Source organism: Notechis scutatus, chromosome 6, assembly GCF_049901735.1.
Source record: "Notechis scutatus isolate UNSWTSFEM ecotype Mainland chromosome 6, rNotScu1.2, whole genome shotgun sequence".
NCBI lineage: Eukaryota > Metazoa > Chordata > Lepidosauria > Squamata > Elapidae > Notechis > Notechis scutatus.
In genome coordinates, this window is record NC_142014.1 from 15865682 (window position 1) to 15884327 (window position 18646).

At 43.8% G+C, this 18646-nt stretch overlaps 1 protein-coding gene and 1 long non-coding RNA gene across 2 annotated transcripts in view; one reads left to right on the forward strand and one right to left on the reverse strand.

Annotated features, from left to right (window-relative positions):
* The window catches only part of LOC148130133 (uncharacterized), a 45844-nt gene extending 34058 nt beyond the window's left edge, over positions 1-11786 (reverse strand). Inside the window, exons 1-2 of the long non-coding RNA XR_015750276.1 lie at positions 11667-11786; positions 8751-9027 (exon numbers count right to left, since the gene is read on the reverse strand). This is a non-coding gene — a long non-coding RNA (uncharacterized LOC148130133). The remainder of the gene's footprint in view (positions 1-8750; positions 9028-11666) is intronic.
* On the forward strand, positions 11757-18442 carry PIM3 (Pim-3 proto-oncogene, serine/threonine kinase). Its single transcript, XM_026669024.2, has 6 exons — positions 11757-12934; positions 13661-13770; positions 14076-14126; positions 14677-15040; positions 16409-16585; positions 16681-18442. Exons 1-6 carry the CDS (start codon positions 12850-12852, stop codon positions 16863-16865), a joined length of 972 nt encoding a protein of 323 aa, XP_026524809.1. The 5' UTR covers positions 11757-12849; the 3' UTR covers positions 16866-18442.
* Positions 18443-18646: the final 204 nt, after the last annotated feature.

Here is an 18646-nt window from a genome sequence, read left to right on the forward strand (position 1 = left end):
AGACATTTAAAAAGAAGAGTATATGAAATTTGTTGGATAGAAACATTCTATTCATAAAAACAAACAATACTCAACATTGGTTAATTATTACCCTTCTGCCTTAAATATGTAAAGATCATTTTTGGTTTTCTGTGAGACTTTTTCTTTTATGCTATGCTACTAGGGACAATAGGGTTCTAAAAAGAGTTTTTATATTTCACAGAAGCAACAGTATGACTTATCTTTTCTAGGTCTCAGTGTGTGGTTTCCTCTCATATTCTTAGATCACTAGTTTTCACTTCCTACCTAGGCATTTCCAGCTATATTTACTTTTTATCCCCCAAATATTCCAGTTTTCTGGATTTGCATCTTCTTAAAAATTAGTATGATTGTATTGTGTATAATAATCTTCCTCAAACTGTTGCCCTTCCATTTCTTTGACTTCAGCTCATATTATCCCAGCCTGTTGTCTGGTATGATAACAATTACCGGTATAATTCCATAACGTCTGGAGAATGGTAGGCAAAGAAAGCTAATATATGAATCTTACATTTGATTTAACTTTGATGTTAATTCTGATATTTTTATAAATGACATTGAGAAGACTTTGAGAAACTTGTATTTTTTTAAAAATAATAATAAATCAAACAACACATAAAATATCTCCTTTTTATTACTTTTATGTGCTCTGCTGTTTTATTGTTTCTTTTTTTCAAAACAGCATAATCTGTGATTTTTTTTTTAAATTTTTGATGCTGTGATTAACATTGCAACCTGCTGAGAAGATTAATTAAACTCCATAAAGGCAGAAAAATGGAACATAAATCTTATTATCAAGAACCTGACGTAAGAGTAACCCAAATTTACAGTTTCTTAATCTTCTGGATTTCAGAAAGCTCTCTCCTACGTAAGTAGTTCTTTGTGAAAAGTGGGAATACCACTTTCCTCTCCAAAAGTAGGCAGGCAACAGAGAGCAACATATAGAGATGTCCCATTGTACAAATGGAAATCATTCATCTAGTCTTGAATCCAGATCCCTAATTCCAGCAGGACTTAATGTAAGTAAGTAGGCAAAGAATTGGAATTTAGTAAAGTCAAAATAAAGAGTGAAAACCAGGAGGAGTAAAACTACAGCCACAGATGTTCTATCTGCCCAAATGTTTAGCCAGTCGTTTATTTAATTGCTAAATATTCCATACTTGGACACAGTTGATCTTACATAACCTATATGGAACTTCAGAGAACCAAATTCCAAGTAAGTACTTAATAACAAGTAATTCCATGGAAATTTCTTCCAGGAAATCAAGTACTGGTATATACCTGAAGAAATACTGTACAAACAAAACAAGAGACCTGTAACACTGGTTATGAAACAAGTGCAGGAACAGTGACTGTAAAATCAAAACACATGCCAAGTACACTAGATAAAATCACCACAAGTTTCCTTTCACCATCAGTCACGTGCTGTTTGTGTGTAAACGCAACGTATCAGTTATCTGGGGACAAAGCATTTACAAAGCATTTAGTAAGAATGATCATATGTTCCTTAATCTGAGATTATAAAACAGGGCCTTTTGCATTCTTACACTTTCCTTTCAAAACATTCTACAATAATGTTTACAAAACAGATCCTCAGGGTTACGCACAGAACTTGGTGTCTTAAACTTTTTGAACTCTGGTGCCCTTCCTGATCATCTTTTGCAATGCCAAATACTGTGGGCAGAAAAGAAAATTGCGGTCCTGCTCTCTCTACTATGAGCATTGAGCCTCTAAAAAATCCTTCTCCTCCAGTCATTTGGTGAATGCCAACTTTGAGTCCCATGAAGATCTGTTTATGCCACCATGTCTTTGACCCAATGGAATGGCCTTATTCACCCTAACCTGCATAATATTTCTTGCTTTATTTTAATGTCTGAATTATCTGATCATACTCTTGCTTTGTTCTGTATCAGCCAGAATCTTGCAATTGGGACTGGTTGCAGATGCCTCAAATCAATCAATCAGTTGCAGAACTGGGGCCAATCATTACAACCACACCCATGGCTCTCTAAAAGCTTATCATTCACTCCTGAAGTTATGAAATACCTTTTAAAGTTGATCAAATCCTATACATATAAAGATGAACAAACCTATGGAACAGCTGTCCTGCCCTACATAAGAGGAACAACAGACAAAATCAGCAAATAATATGCAGGCATCACATCAAGACTGCCTTCAAAATGGACAAAAAAATAGCAGCCATCCTAAGAAACCCCAAAGATAAAATTGACCTAGAAAACCAGGCATATATGAAGTACCCTGTGTATCATGCCCTGCTACATACATAAGACAAACCAATAGAGGATAAGTACCCTCCTTGAAGAACACAAGAATGAAATAAAAAAGCTGGAACACACTTCCTCATTAGTCCAACACATGAAAGCCACAGGTCATAGCATCAACTTCAATGGCACCAAAACTCTAGCTACTATAGAAAACCCCAGCTACAGAATTATCAGAGATTGAAAAAAGACCGGAAAGCAAGAATAGAAGAGATGACTCCACCAGACTGTCAATTATCTGGAAGCCTGCACTCACAAACAAAAAATATCTCCACACCACAAGCCAAGCAAACACCTGAGCACAAACAAACCCCACCTGATACCTCCAGCTCAAACACACCCCAACCAGGCACCCAGATGGAACCTAGCTTCCTAATAAATGATAGCCGTCCGTTTACCAAAGCCAAGCCGCACTAAAAGCCTCCAATACAGGAAACACAATGTTGCCAGCCAATCAAGACAAAAAAAAAAAATGCTACAAAACAGACAGAAGATATTAGAAGCACCAATCAAGCAGAACACAGCAAACTCCAAGACCAATAAACACAGACCAAGACTCCCAACCAATCAGGATGAAGAAAAAAACATTCTGGCACAGCAGTAGGCTAGCCCCAAATTTAAAACTGAAACGGCTGTGAAAGTCTGACTCACAGACAAACACAATACAGAAGCCTGATGATGGCAGATGAGCTTCTGCTGAAACGTCGCTACAACTTTAAAAGCACAACTATAATGACGTGGGAAAATACCCGAACAAAGCTGAATACCATACATATAAATACTCGCGAAAATATATATGAAATGAAAAGCTCAATTTGTATGGTGTTAATAGGAAGAATTCTATGTTCAAATGTTCCCTAAATTGATTCTCCTAAACTTAGGGGAACATCCCTAAAACCATTCCTATAAAGAAGGGACTAGAATATTAGGCAGAAAGTAAGTGATTGCAGCAGTAATATACTGCTGCAAGATTCTTTTCACCACCATAATCTTGACTTTTTTGGCCTTCCCTGCAGAATCTTACACCCCACCAAGCTACAGCAAATACTTACTCAGAACACACACATGAGAGTGGGGAAAACACGTGATGAAGCCAATCCTGATGGGTTCACAAAGCCTTAGCTGCTTTAATAAATTTGGCAGTACCTATTACATAAGACAACATTATCTGAGTGCGTGCAATTCACTCTCTGTTGATATGGATGATTACCAACATTAATGGGTAATAAGTCATTAAAGGTAATGATAGGCTGCATTGGCCTCTGCACCAGTGGCAAAGTCCACAGTAGAATTTGTGCCAAGTTAGTTGGTTAATCATTTATACTCTATTACTAGCAAGGAACAAGAACACTGCTTTTCAGTTACAGCAACCTTTGGGTCATACTTTGAGATGAGTGGGACACTCTTTTCACACTGTGACTCAATATTTATGTGGAACACACAAATCCTAGCCTGTCTTGTCTTCTCTTAAGATGCCATGAGCTAATGGCTTCTCCCACCCTCGCTGTGTTTGTTCTAAACTAGTGTTTCCTAGCTTGTGTAATTTTAAGATGGGTGGACGTCAGTTCCCAGAATCTCCTGTGCAAGTAGGAGAAATTCTTCCAGTGTTTCTCAACTTCAAGCAGCTTCAAGATGGGAGGATTTCAGCTCCCAAAATTCCCTAGCCAACTTGTCTGGGAAATTCTGAAGGTTGTATCTTAAAATTGCTCAGGTTGAAAAAGACTGCTCTAAACAGAAATCCTGCCTTCCAGCTCATCTTTGCTTCTGCTTTCTAGCCTAATGACTTAACCACTACATGCAACTGTCTAGTGCATGGGTGTCAAACTCAAGGGCCAAATCCGGCCTCTGGGGTGCTTAGATGGCCTGTGGAGCCACTATGGACACAATGAAGGACTGCCACCAAAAGAGAACAGAAACAGATTTCTGTAGGCCTCTTCCAGCAAAACAGAATTCCGTTTTCACTGGCAGAGGTCTGCAGTAGGCCGTCGCAGCTGAAAACAGAGCTCACAAGAGTTGTACGACCTATCTTTCCACTGGCAGAGGACTGCAGACCATTGTGTCTCCCCAAGCTCCATTTTTACTGCCAGAGGGCTGCAAGAGCCCAGGCGGGTCAGGTGCAGCCTCCTTGGGCTCAGTTTTCCCTGGCAGAGGACTCCAGGAGACCAAAAACGGAGCCTTGATGAGTGACATCCTTGTGGCCACGTCCATCCCAGCCATGCGCCCTGCCCCCTCCAAAGTCAAACACAACACTGATGCGGCCCACAATGAAATCGAGTTTGACACCCCTGGTCTAGTGGTTGAACATTTTAATTATTTTATTATGTTCCTGTCTAGTACATCACAGTATTCTAATTAGGACATACATACATACATACATACATACATACATACATACATACATACATACATACATACATACATACATTACAGTCTATTTATGTGCAAAGAAAGATTATACTCTAGTTCAGAATTTTTCAAACTTGTTAGTTTTAAGATATGTGGATTTCAACTCCCAGAACTTCAGGAGCTGAAGTCCATATAACTTAACACTGCTAAGTTTGAAAAAAAATATTGGTTTGATTAACCTCCTGCCCTCCACATATATCATGTACCTACAGTATATGTATCATAGACCTATAATTGTTTGTTATTTCCATCCCAGCCAATAAGATTATAAAACTGTGCAAGTTTAAAACAAAAATTTCTACTAGTCTGCCTTTACATCTGCATAGCAATTTCAGTCACATCTGTTATGTCTACAATCCAGGGAAAATCCAGGGAAAACATCACTTTTTAAAAATTGAAGATATGATTCTTTTCATATTTGCTTCCCTGTAGCTTTCTGAACACACGTGGTTTAGGCTGGTTTAGGTCATTTGGGTTTATGTTGCTTCAGTTCATTTACATTTTGTCACAAGATCCTAGACTAATTGTGCTTTTTAATGTAAGTTATCTGAAAGATTGTATTAGAAGGAACCTCCTTTAACAGGAGCAAGTGTGTGAGTTCCATGCTATACTGCCGTGATGATGGCAAACCTATGGCACGCATTGTCCCAGTTCAGCTCCGCCATGCATGCATGCATGCCTCCCGCTGGCTAGCTGGTCATCAGATCTCTTCCACACATGTGCAGGAGTGGGGCATGTGCAGGGGGTGCACGTGTGTGTGTGTGGAGGGCGGGGTGTATGAAGGAAGGCCGTCATAGGGGGCAGGGCGCATGCGGGGGCACCGTGTGCACATGTGCAGGGGGCTGGGCCGCACATGAGGGGGCATGTGCATTGCATTTGGGGGAGGGTTTGGTGCCCGCACCCGCATGCGCTCACTTTGGGCACTCGGTCCAGAAAAGGTTAGCTGCTGTACTGTAATAAGAAGGTTGTTGAGCTCATGATACTTGCATTTATTTACTTAGTTGCTCAATTTATGTAACTGCACATCTCAAATGCATTACAGGTAATCCTCGACTTACAACCACAATTGACCCCAAAATTTCTGTTGCTAAGTGAGACATTTGTTAGGTGAGTTTTGCCCCATGTTACAGTCTTTCTTGCCACGGTGGTTAAGCGAATTACGGCAGTTGTTAAGTTAATGACACAACTGTTAAACAAATGTGGCTTCGCCATTGACTTTGCTTGTCAGAAGGTCGCAAAACGTGATTAGATGACTCTGGGACACTGCAATTCTCATCAATATGAATCAGTTGCCAACCATCTGAATTCTAATTACATGACTGTAGGGATGCAGCAATGGTTATAAGTGTGAAAAATGGTCATAAGACACTTTTTTCAGTGCCGTAGTAACTTCAATGGTCACTAAACGGACTGTTGTAAGTCAAGGACGACCTGTATTTTGTGCGTGAGTCAGTCATGAAAGTATATCACTGAACAAAAACTAAACAGCAAAGGGGAAAATGCGAACGAGACAGGGAAAATACTCATAACAATCATTATCAGGAATGGACAAAGGGCCAGCAAATTAGGTGCAGCAGACACTACGAAAATATAATTTGTGTTATAGAATCTCACTTCCACCTGATAGTGAGGCAAAAACAGTTTTATCCAATTATCACTAAATGACCACATAAGGTTTGTAAACTACAATAATAACTTTGCTTTCTTACCTGCATTAACCCACCAATCTATGAAATACATTTGAAGTATGTGGGCAAAGCTGGCTTAGAATTAAGTCAGATGTTACCACAGATGTGTCAGGCCTAAAATAAGAAAATATTGGAATTTTTTTTTGAGCCAATCCAATAATTTGAAATATCCACCAGTTCTCATCACAAAAACCAACTTTTTGTATATGAGGGCTGCACAATTTACTTTGAGGAGAATCAGTAAGGTTTAATATTACCAAATGGGTGCCGCAAGAGTAAAATATATGTCTCCTTAAAAACTAAGGTTATTTTAAGGGTTGGATTCTATCTGTCTTATAATTTCTCAGTATGCAAGAACAATCTTATGTTGATATTTGGCAAATACAGTGAAAGAAGCCTCTGAGGATTACAAAATGTTTATTCTACCTGTGATGAAATAAGGATCTTCCCCAGACTTTCTTTTTTTTGGCAGTATCTTAAAATCTTTCCTGCACACCATTTCCTTTTATGATCTTGGCTCCTAATATGCTGTTCCAGGGCAGAGATGGGCACAACCATTCTTTTCAACCTCAGAGCCTTCTCCAGTTAAGGTTGTTACAAACTGACAGCGTGGGAAACAAAGGAGAACAGGCGTAAACCCTAAAGTAGACATGTCACCGTTCAAAACTAAAGCAAATCTCCAAATTCTCTTTACACTCTGCCATATCTGCAAGTGTGATGTATTTGCCATGCACTTTCCAACATTCAACCCTTACCCATGATAAATGTGTCCCTGGGCAACTCTGTATTAAAGCACAGGTGGGGAACTTCCTTGGACAAAAGCCATTCTTCAGGGGTGGAGTGTGTGGGTTTTTTTCTGGTTTTTTTCTCCACATCTCAGAAGCCCACTGATGATATAACTGTTTTTGATTTTGGGAGTCTGAGAGATTTAAAAAACAAACACTAATATGTGGACCCTCATAAGACTCAAGCCACATATATAATACAGCACTCCTGAAACCAGTAATCTGAATGGTTACCAGAAGAAAAATGAGGAGAGAAACAGGCTAATGAATCAGATGGGATTTGTGATTCCTCACTTCCTTTTTTACTCTAATGAACTGCTAACACTTTATAACAAAACAATGACATGGAATCGAAAATCATGTCCTAGAAAATCAAGTTGCTAATGTCATTTAGCAGATGATGGCAGCCAAACTAGCTGTGATTGTATCAGTAATTCCTCCTTTACCATATTTATTTTCATTACCTTCAACTTCATCATCATTATCATCATCATGCTACCTAAAAGTTAAGTCACACATTGGGTTAATATCCTTCTTGCCATGGTGAAAGATGCAACTGACAAAACACATTTCTCCTGTTTGGACTAAAGCACGATAATGTAACTAACCCCAGATCCACACCCTGTTAAGCCCAATGAGCCATCAACAGTCATATGAAACCGAAAGGTTAAATAAGGTGACAGTTGAGAGCAAAAGGCATCTCAATAAACATTGCAGAACTATTCTAAAACCAAACACCTTTTTTGCTTTTGCTTTTGGGGTTTGCATCTGACTTTCTTTGCTTATCCCTCCTAAAGTTTCAGGAGCTGGATAAATTATTTGGAACAATGCTACATCAGTTATAAGGAACCACCTCTCCTATTTGGGGAGCACCGTATTCCATATTTCAAAACATTAGCCATCCTGTGTTTGTAAAGTTATTGTTCTCTCACAGACTCACAATAGGACAAAAAATCAGTTAGTGATTGCAAAATGTTTCTTTTCACTACATATGCATGTTGCTTTTTTGACATCTCACTGTTTTATAGTAATTTTATTAAAAATTACAATTTAAAATATTACAAAGAGAATAAAAGGAAAAAATAGAAAGTGCAGGAAAAAAAAAAGAAAAATGGAAAAGAAGGAAAAAATAAGAATATACAATACAGGTAGCCCTTAACTTACAATTGACAGCTTAGCAACCATCCAAAGATATGATGAACCCCCAAATTGGGTTTTATAACTCGCTTTTGAAGTTCTGCCCTTTCCCATGGTCACATGATTGCATTTTTGCCACTTGCAGCACCCTGCAATCACGTGATTGCAATTTATGTTTTTGCTGGAAAGCAGTGTTTATTTCTGGTTTCTGGCAAGTATTGCCCCATGGCAAACAATGGGTTTGCTTTATGACCACATTTGTTTGCCGTAAAAAGGCTGTAAAATCAGGTGCAATCACATGATTCTCAAACCTGTTTTAAATTTCTTTTGCTAAGGGCGGAAGGATGCTATAAAACCTGTCAATCCAAAAGTCCCTGATAACTGAAAAGCAATTAACAATTTCCAAAAGTGAATAGAAAAGAGAATATGCAAACCTAATGCCCTTTTGAAGGTGCCAATCACGATTTCAGCTAAAAGATGGCTGTTGTCTCATCTCCCGGAGCTGTAAACTTTCCTGTGGTCTCCTGCAAGGAGCAACTACCTGGACCACTTGTTGACAATCTCAAATCCTCTTCTTGTTTGTACAGGAATTATAAAGATTCAGTTTATTTTCCAGCTCTTCATTCCACTGCAGTCGTTTTCAATTTCCCATTACTTTCCCAGAAATTGGCATTGCACTGTTAAAGGCACAATTGACAAGAACTGTATGTCCTGAAAAAAAAAGGATACAAGTTTACACTATGAAATAATACCATATGCTTCATATCATATTTATGATAACCACATACAATTAGCATGTACATGTTGCTTGGCCATTGAGTCATTTCAGTGTTTTCAAATAAGCAACCAAAAGGTATAGTTTGTGTAATTCCCTTAAGAGGAAAGTTATTAATTTTGTTGTCTTCTTTTTAACATACAAAAAAAAAGATAGCATAGATGCATTGAAAACTGTAAATGGTTATAAAGATGTCTATTGATCTTCTGTTCATCTCTCATCTCTCTATACCAATGATGGCGAACCTTTTCGTCCTCGCGTGCCAAAAGTGTGTGTGTGCCCGTGCACACGCGCGCATGCGCACCATCACCCATAAGGCAATTCACGCGGGGGGGCCACACCCCCTGCGCATGCACGCATGATCCTCCATGCATGCTGCGCATTTCTGCGCATGCGACCCCACACACGTGCTGCGCGTCTCTGCGCATGCACGCGTGTCTCCTATGCGTGCCCCACACCCACACATATGCAGCAGGCTACCTGACGATCAGCGGGCGGCGCACGCGCCTGCAGAGTAGACCTGCTATGGGGCGACGGTTCATGTGCCGGCAGAAATGGCTCTGCGTGCCACTTTTGGTACACGTGCCATAGGTTCGCCATCACGGCTCTATAACCTCATTTTTCTATCACCTACCACCTCTTTTGTCAACAATCACCCTTTTTTCAGTGTACATGTATGTATCTATCTATCTATTCACATATCTTTTTATAATATAAAATACATCTTTTGTCTGTTGTTTACCTAAAAGTGTCTGTAGGTGGTGATCATATAGATGGGCAGGTGGTCATATAGATGGTGGTCATATAGATCAAAGCTTCGCTCATTTGTGTGTATGCATATGTGTGTGTGTGTTTATGTGCAAGACAGAAAAACAACTGGAGCTTTTATTCCACCATGGTTACGACCTTGACTTTTTTTGATCATGCTCTGTGGACACCCCTGTACTTATCTCTATCATGTAACTATCTCTTATCTCTCTCTTTTTCCCTTCCTTCCATCCATCCATCCACTTATCACCTATTTACCATCTACCTTTCATCTATCTTCCTATCATTTGTCGCTATCTATGCATCCATTTCTCGGCTATTATGTACGTATCACTTCACCTATCTACTATATATCTCTCTTTCCTCTATCTCTCCTTCATCTGTCTACCAGCTGTCTATCGATCCTCGACCCCACCCCACCCCCATTGATCTTCCAATGCGGTGCTCCTTGCAAACGTGCAAGGCTCAGCAGATCTGTCCGTTCTGCAGCTGAGCCGGGATTCCCTTTTCGGAACGGGAGGATTCCTCGTTGATTTGGCGCCCCCGGTGGACAAGAAGGGTCGCTACACCGGCTCAGCCCCCCACCCCACCCCGGTGTCAACGAGACGCCTTTTAAGTACTGCACAAGCAAGAATTCAAACGTGAGACACTGCGGCGCGCGTGCAATGTCTCCGAGACTCTTTGTGGGTGGGTGGCGCTGGGTGGATTTCCAGGGCCAGCGGTGCCAGACAAAATAATAAGGGTTTGTTTGGGGTAAAAGCTGTTCGGGAAGGAGGGTTGGGGTGGGGTGGGGGAGTGGGAAAGGTCTTGAGGTTTCCCTATCTAAAGGAACTGCAGGGATCCTTTGGCAGCATTCAATACGCTCTCGAAATAAAAGCATCCTTTTAAAAATTAAAAAAAGTTCAGCTCCGGGTATTGAGGAGGCTAGACTGCATTCCCTCGGGGAGCGAGGGTCCTGTTGCTTTTCTCTGGGCGATATTTTATAAGGGCGTGCTTTGGTTTGTTTGTTTTTGTTTTTTTATTAATCCCGGGCAGCCGCCGTGCCTCAGGAAAAGTGGCGGCAACCGAGGACGGAACTCCTTATAAATCCTTTCAAATTGGAGGGAATAAATACGCGTGTGCGTGTCCGTGGCAACCTCAAAAAAGGCGGGTGGGCTGCCGCCTTAGGAAAAAGCCCATCCCTACTACCGTGCGGAATTTTTTTTTTCGCTCCTCCCGACTGTAAATCATATCAAACAGCGCTTCTGGATTACGAGAGAATGAGTAGAAAGGTGCTCCTTGCGTGTGTGTTTTTTTTTTTAAATTATTATTAATCTGAGGGAGCTTTTAATTAACCCTTCGTTGGGGGGGGGAACCATGTGCGAGTTTCTTTTCGGATGCCCCGCTCTTGTCACGCGGCGTCCAAAACGGCATTTCTGAGGCAAGTCGGGCGGGTCTTTGGCGCCAAATTGCTGCAGGTTTGCGAGCTGAGGGGGGGCTGCTGCTAAATGGCGCCGCTTTTTTGGGATGGTGGTGGTGGGATTATTACTGTTTTATTGACATTCGGCGGCGGGGCTTTACCGCCTCAACAAGGAGGGAAGGGGAAAGCCCTCTCCTGCCTGCCGATCATGGCGGCTGCCTTGCGCCCCCGCCCCGCGACTCCCCCGAATTCCCGCTTCCGATGCAGCGCTCAAGCCCTGCTGAGAATGACCTTCCCCACCGCCGCCAGGTTAGCGACGCGCGAGCAAGGCGCGCCCAGGAATTCCCGCCCTGCGCTCGTAAGCGCCCCCCCTCCCCCTCCCCACCCGAAAGTTCCACTGATGCATACCCAAATCCGCCTTCCCTTGATTGGCCGAAGCCAGGCTTTCATTTGAAAGAGCCGCCCCTCTCATTGGCTCCGACGCATGTAAATGAGAGAGCCTTCCTTTCTGTATGTGTGTGTGTGCGCGCGCGTGGTGTTTTTTGTTTTTTTTTCGCTCCTTCGCCGCGCTCCCCCCCCCCTTTTCCCTTCACCGCATCATCCTGTGATGAGAATTTTTCAGACAGTAACTCGCCGCGTCTCTTTACTATAAGCAAATAGTCCCTCGCCTCCACCCCGCCGTATTTACAATGGGGCGAGGTTCCGCAGTCCCCTCTTTGGAGCTTTAAAGAGAAGAGGGCGGAGTCTTTCCGGACCTATTCGAAGCGGTGGGAGGAGGGAGGGAGGGAGGGAGAGAAAAAGACGCTACCCGCCGATTCCCTCCGGCGGAGGGATACCGACTTGGAGATGCGTGTCTGTTTTTTTTTTTTTTTCCTCCTTCCCCCACCAAAATATTGAGAGTTAAGAGGCCGCTGCTGCGTGCAGCGGAGATCAGAAAGAGAGCGGTGTCAGTCGGAGGCTGAGCTGCTGCTGTTCCTGCCGCCGTGCTGCTCCACCACGACCGCCTCACTGCGGCGCTACATCCCGGACTGGATTTAATCGATTGCTCGCGTGGGGTTTCTTTGCGCGACACGACCGAAGAAGACACCCGGGGGGGGGCTGGGTTGCCTGCTTGAAAAAGACCCCGATTCGTCGTCGTTTTTGCCTATTTTTCTTTTTTTCCTAAAATAAAAGATTGGCGTGTGGAATTTTTCCCCCTTCTTCTTCTTCTCCTCCCCGTCCCTTTAAGGACACCTATCCGTTTCCCTGGGATTCTCTTGCTGGGCTGCACGGACTTGCAAGTTGCCTTTCGACCCGAAAGAAGAGTGTGTGTGTTCCCGGCGGAGGAGGAAGGGGAGAGAGACCGGGGACGCCGAAGCAGGCAGAGAGGCTTTGCCAAGCGAGGCTTTTTCCCTCCTTCCCGCGATCCGGGGGGGAAGGAGCTGCGCGGCCGGACCCGTCCCGTTGCCCTCAAAACAGCGAGACCGCCCCCCCGGCGGACCGAAAAGAAGCCTTTGCGTCGTGATTATTGTGGGTGGTTGTTGTTGGGGTGGTGTGTTTTTTTTTCCTCCCACCCCCACCACCCCACCTTTTTGTGGTGTCGCTTGGGAAGATGTTACTCTCCAAATTTGGGTCCCTGGCTCATCTTTGCAACCCGACCAGCATGGATCACCTGCCGGTGAAGATCCTCCAGCCAGGTAAACCCCAATTTCTCCGGAGTTTTGCCGTTTCCCGCCTCTCTTGGCGGGTGGGGTGGGGGACACGGCCGTGTGTGGCGTTGCTTGCGCGGTTGTGTGTGGGTCTTGTGTGTGTGTGCGTGTGTGAGGTGCGTGACGAGGTTTCCTCTTCCCCTCCCGCGTCAGCCGTGGACGAGGAGCGGTGGTGGATCCCCAGCGATCGACTTGGAGCCGTTCATTCATTTCCCCCTTTTTTAAAAAATAAATAAATCTCAGCCGGGGTTAGGAGGGAGCTGCCTTGTTTCACCCACCCACCCACCCACCCCGGTTATCCTAAACCCGGGAGTTGAGGGCGTTTTGGGAGTGGAGTCTGGCGGGCGAATATTTTGCACCGGAGGATGATGAAGGGGGTGGAAAAAGAAGAAGAAGAATTGGAAAGACGTTTGGCCGAAGGGCTGGCAGATCTTGACCCAGAAAAACCCCGGAGGGAGGGAGGGACTTATTAGACGTTTCCTCGCGGTCAACTTGTACAGCCCCATCCATTAATTCCCAAATCTGGGCTTGGCCGCGCTTTTGATTTGGGTCCGATGTTGCTGGTGACTTTTCAAAAAGAAACGCTGCGGGGAGAGAGAGGGGGTCAGCTGCCCCCTTTCCTTCCTCCCCTTCCCACCCTTAGGGCTTTCTCTGCCATCCGTCTTCCTTAACCTCGTTTCTCACCCTTTCTCTTTTTCTTCTTCCCCTCTCCAGTGAAAGTGGAAAAGGAGCCGTTCGATAAAATCTATCAAGTGGGCTCAGTCTTGGGCAGTGGGGGATTTGGCACCGTCTATGCTGGGAACAGGATTGCGGATGGCTTGCCGGTAAGAGGAGGCTCTTGAGCAACACCCCCCACCTTCCCTTCCCTTCCCTTCTCCGCCCCCAACCACCACGAGGCTTGGGGTGGCTACCCCCACCCACCCACCCATCCCCGTTTTTTGCGTGGCTGGAAATTCCAGCTGTTGGAATCCAGAGCAGAGAAATCCCTGGGCAAGTTCTCTGACGCCAAGCAACAGGCATGTCGGACTTGGTTTCCCTTCCTCCATCCTGTTTCCCCCCCTCAAATTCAATTTGCAGATTGGTTTCCCCATAACCTCTCTCTCTTTTTTTTCCCTCTCCCTGCTTCCAGGTAGCTGTAAAACATGTGGTGAAGGAGCGGGTGACAGAGTGGGGCACAATTGTAAGTATCTAATGATGGATCCCAAAAAAAAAACGTATGTGTGCGCCTGCCTGCCTGCCTGCTTGCACCTTGCAGTAGTTTCCAACTGCTTTTCTCTCCCTGTATCAATAACAGAAGGCTGATGATTGTTTCCATGGATTCCCCTTTTCCCCACCCCACATGCTGCTGCCTCTCCATTCTCTGTTATTGTTTACATTGAGGGGGGGGGGATTTTGGCAAGGTTTCTTCTCCTCCTCCTCTTCCCCCTCTGCCCTCCCCTTTTGACTGCGGCAGCAGAGACACCCAGTGGAGGAGTAGCTGCCGCCTTCCCCATCGGTCTAGCTGCTTAGCCCTCCCCCTTCCCGTCCTCCGCCTGGCTGCTGGAATTTCCATTTTGAGAAAGAAGTGTATGATTTGTTTTTCGGATGGGCAAGGAAGGGGGATTTTCCCTCCTTCCTCCCCCTCCTCCCTTCCCGATAATTCCAAATAATTCATCATGTCTTCTTTTGCTCTTTCTCCCTCTCTCTCTCTCTCTCTCTCCCTCCTTCCCAACCCCTCCTCCTCCTCGTAGGGTGGAGTAATGGTGCCCTTGGAAATAGTCCTGTTGAAGAAAGTGGGTTCAGGCTTCCGGGGTGTAATTAAGCTGCTTGACTGGTACGAGAGGCCTGATGGCTACCTGATCATCATGGAACGGCCAGACCTGGTGAAGGATCTCTTTGACTTCATAACGGAAAAGGGGGCGCTGGATGAGGACACTGCGAGGGGCTTCTTCCATCAGGTCCTGGAAGCAGTGCGCCACTGTTACAGCTGCGGGGTGGTACACAGAGACATCAAGGACGAGAACCTTCTAGTGGATCTCAGGACAGGAGAACTGAAGCTGATCGATTTTGGGTCTGGAGCCATCCTCAAGGACACAGTCTACACTGACTTTGATGGTACGCGCCCCTCCCAACCGCAGCCGGTTCCCTGTCTCTGTGGGTGGGTGGATGAGTGCTTAATTGGGAATGCATCCCTACACAACCCCCTCGTGCTTAATCACATTCTCACCACCTACGGCCGACAAAATATATATCTTCGTTGCCTAAGTCTGTAGCAGGTTGATAATTAAACCCTTCGCAATGGAGGCAGATGGAAAGGGGGGGGTGTCAAATTGTTTAGGAAAGGAGCAATTCCAGGCAGTGACGCAGCAGTTTATATTTTCCCTGCCTTCAAAAAAAATAAAAATAAAGGCATTTTCCTAGAGGGCGATGTGTTTACAGTTGAGTCAAGCTTGTGTGTTTCCATCTGTGCTTTTTTTTAGTGCTCCCCCCCTCCATACACACAAATACCCGGTTTTCTCCTTTCCCAGCTCCTCATTCCCCTAATGATGTTTTGGAAATCCCGCATTGCAGATTGAGGGACCGGAAGGGGGGGGGGGAAACTTCCCCAAAAAGAAGTTTTTCTTTTCCTTTCTTAAAACTTACAGGCTGAAACATAGGTTGCCTCCTTTTGTTGTAAGAAACAGATTATCTCTGCTTTTTGCCTAAGAACAGCAGGGTTTTCTTCCTTTCAAGGTGAAGGTGATCCATGTTAAAGGAGGCACCATTTTCACCTCCCTTCCCTAGTCAGCTGCAGCATTTAACATCTGTTTGTTGTGAAACGAGACTCTCCTGGCCATGTGACCTTCAGCATCACAAATTCCAGTTTTCATTTGGTATCCAAGTAACCACTCGGTGCAGAGGGAGGGCAGTTGCTAACTGCCTTCTTAACGCGCGAGGCAGATTTCACTCCTCTTTTAAAAGGTTACTCTGATTTTCTCTCTCTTTTTATTTATTTTTATTTTTTTAAAAGGGAGTGGCGTACTTTTGGAACTGGCCAAAACTGATTAGTCACATTTAGGAACCAAGGCTAGAGTTTCACCTCCTCCCCCCCCCCCCTTTCCTGCCTCTTTCCTTTCATCCCCTCTTCCTTTGTCCTTTTGTGTCTATTTTTGGTACGGTGCTGCTGCTGCAGACGCCACGTGGTCAAGGAAAGGCAGCTTTATGTTAGTAAACAGTCAGCTGATGGGAAGCTTGTGCTTCTCATCACCACAAAATAGAACGAGCCCGAGGGCCGAGATTAAAACATGATATAATCCCAGGGGTGATGTAAGATCCAGAATTTTCCCATATATGTTTGTGTGCTGGGTGGAGGGTGTTTTTTTTGTTTGTTTGTTTGTTTTTTAAATGGGATTTTCGAAGTGGTAACGTGTAAAATAATGCTCTTCCAAGTCAAAGTTCATCCTGGCTAACAGGGCAGGGGATCTTGTCTTGTCCTCCCCATAGGAACACGAGTGTACAGCCCACCAGAATGGATTCGCTATCACAGATACCACGGGCGATCGGCTACTGTATGGTCACTGGGTGTTTTGCTCTACGACATGGTCTGCGGAGACATCCCTTTTGAGCAAGATGAAGAGATCTTGAGAGGACGCCTGTATTTCAGGAGGCGAATTTCCCTGGGTGAGCTGCAACTTTGCAGATCTCCACGACCCTGTTCCTCTTCCCCACTTAACATTGTTTTGGGGGCTGACCCACTGCCTCTCTTTGTCTTTCAGAATGCCAGCAGCTGATCAAATGGTGCCTTTCTCTGAGGCCTTCAGACAGACCGACCCTGGAGCAAATTTTTGACCACCCGTGGTTACACAAATCCGAAGTGGTGAAGTCAGAAGATTGTGACATAAGGTTACGGACCATTGGCACGGACGTGTCTCGCACAAGTTCAAGCAACGAGAGCCTGTGAAATGCTGAGGACCTTGTAAAGGGAGGGGAGCCACAAGCAGAAAAAAAAAAATGGGGGGAGTGAAAAGACCAGAGTGCTGCTGCCGCCAATATGGGGCTGGAGAGGGGCGGGGAGAGAAATGCATTAATTATTCTGTACTTTGAATCTTTGTCGGAGGGAATTGATTTTTTTAAAAAATTTTCCCCTTATTGCTGGTTTCTGCTTCAGAAAGAAATGTCCTTTGGAAACGCTAATATATGGGAGTTGGCCAGGCCAGTACTTAACCCAAAAGACTGACCTTAATATTATTATTATTATTTTTTATTATTATTATTATTATTAAGAAAAGCAGTGACCTCTTTAAATAACACGGTAAACCTTTTTGCTCTCATAGAGCCTGGACTAAATTTTATTTGCTTTTTTGAGTGCCTTTTTGAAAGCTGCTTTCAGTGGGACTTTCTTTTTTGAGCTGTGTGTGTCCAAAGAAAGATCCAGTACATTATAGAACCTGCCTTCCCTTCTCCATTCTAGGTGCTGGGGAAGCAGCTCCCTATGATGCACTAGAAAACATGTTCAGTGACTGAATGAAGTAGTCCCATCAACTGATGATGGAATACTTGAACACAGACATTTCACCACCTTCTTTCCCAGCCTTTTCTCCCTTCTCAAACCCCTCCCTCCCCCAATCTGACCCCAGCAAGACAACTTCTGCTGATCCACACAATATTTCCATAGCCTTCAGGTTATCAGCTCTTTATCAGGAACATTTATCCATATTTCATTTCATCTCTACCACTGGGCACAAGAAAAAAAAGGCCCTTTCTCAGTTCCCCCAACCTCCAAGTCTTAAAAAAAAAACCAGTATGAATGGGCATGTTAAATGCACAATCAATGCAATATTCAAGGACTGTGTGCGTGTGGGTTTTTTTTTCTTCCTTTTCCCATTACCTGTATAATGTGTTTATGTAAATTTCCCCCCCTGTACTATACAATTTTTATTTATTGTCTGGAGTTTAGAAAACCTCTCACAGACTCGGCTGTGGCTATTTATTTTAGCTAATTTATTTGTTTAGAATTATGCAACACTGCTTTTTATCTCTCTTCTGTTGTGGAGATTTCTCTGGGATCAGTCGACAATTATTTTTGCATTCCTGTCTTTTCCTCTTTTGGGGGTTAGGGGTGGGGTTGTTGACAAAGAAATATATAAAGCCTGACCATACCTGTTCTTTTTTTCCTTCATTTTTGGTTGGAAGATAGAAAAATGTTGTACAAAGTCTAATTTAAGGGAATTAGAATGACTTTAAAAGTTAGTATGCCTTTTTTCGTCTGGTATTATTGACATACCAGAACTGTAAAGTAATACTGTTTTTGAAGGGTTTTAAATTATTGACATTGTACAGTCTTTGTGCATTGGCTCTGGAAGGAAGAGTGGCAGAGTCATAAACCTTAATTTATTTTAATAGATGTGTGTTCTGTGATCTGGTTGCACTTACGCAGCTTGGATTTGGATTTTTTTTTTCCTTCTGTTTAACAGTGTGAGATGTATGGAGATCATATTTTTTATACAGGTATTTCAATTAAAAATTTTTGTAGATAAATGGCACAATGTGTTCATTTGAGTTCAATAGTGGCACTTCAGAGGAAGCACCTTGACACATTTGTACAGATCTACACAGAAGTTCCACCAATGTCAGTAGCAATCTGGATAGAGGACTGCAATCTTCACGCATTGTCTGTCCACGGATAGGAGTGATCCTCAATAAATCAGGATTGGCTAATGCGGAAGTTCCCTGCTCTTTGGA

Excerpts from the sequence above, each read along its gene's own strand:
- PIM3 (XM_026669024.2), top strand. The coding sequence starts at position 12,850 with ATGTTACTCTCCAAATTTGGGTCCCTGGCTCATCTTTGCAACCCGACC. Across the intron at positions 13,771-14,075 it reads GGATTGCGGATGGCTTGCCG|GTAGCTGTAAAACATGTGGT; the intron begins GTAAGAGGAGGC and ends CCCTGCTTCCAG. Across the intron at positions 15,041-16,408 it reads AGTCTACACTGACTTTGATG|GAACACGAGTGTACAGCCCA; the intron begins GTACGCGCCCCT and ends TCCTCCCCATAG.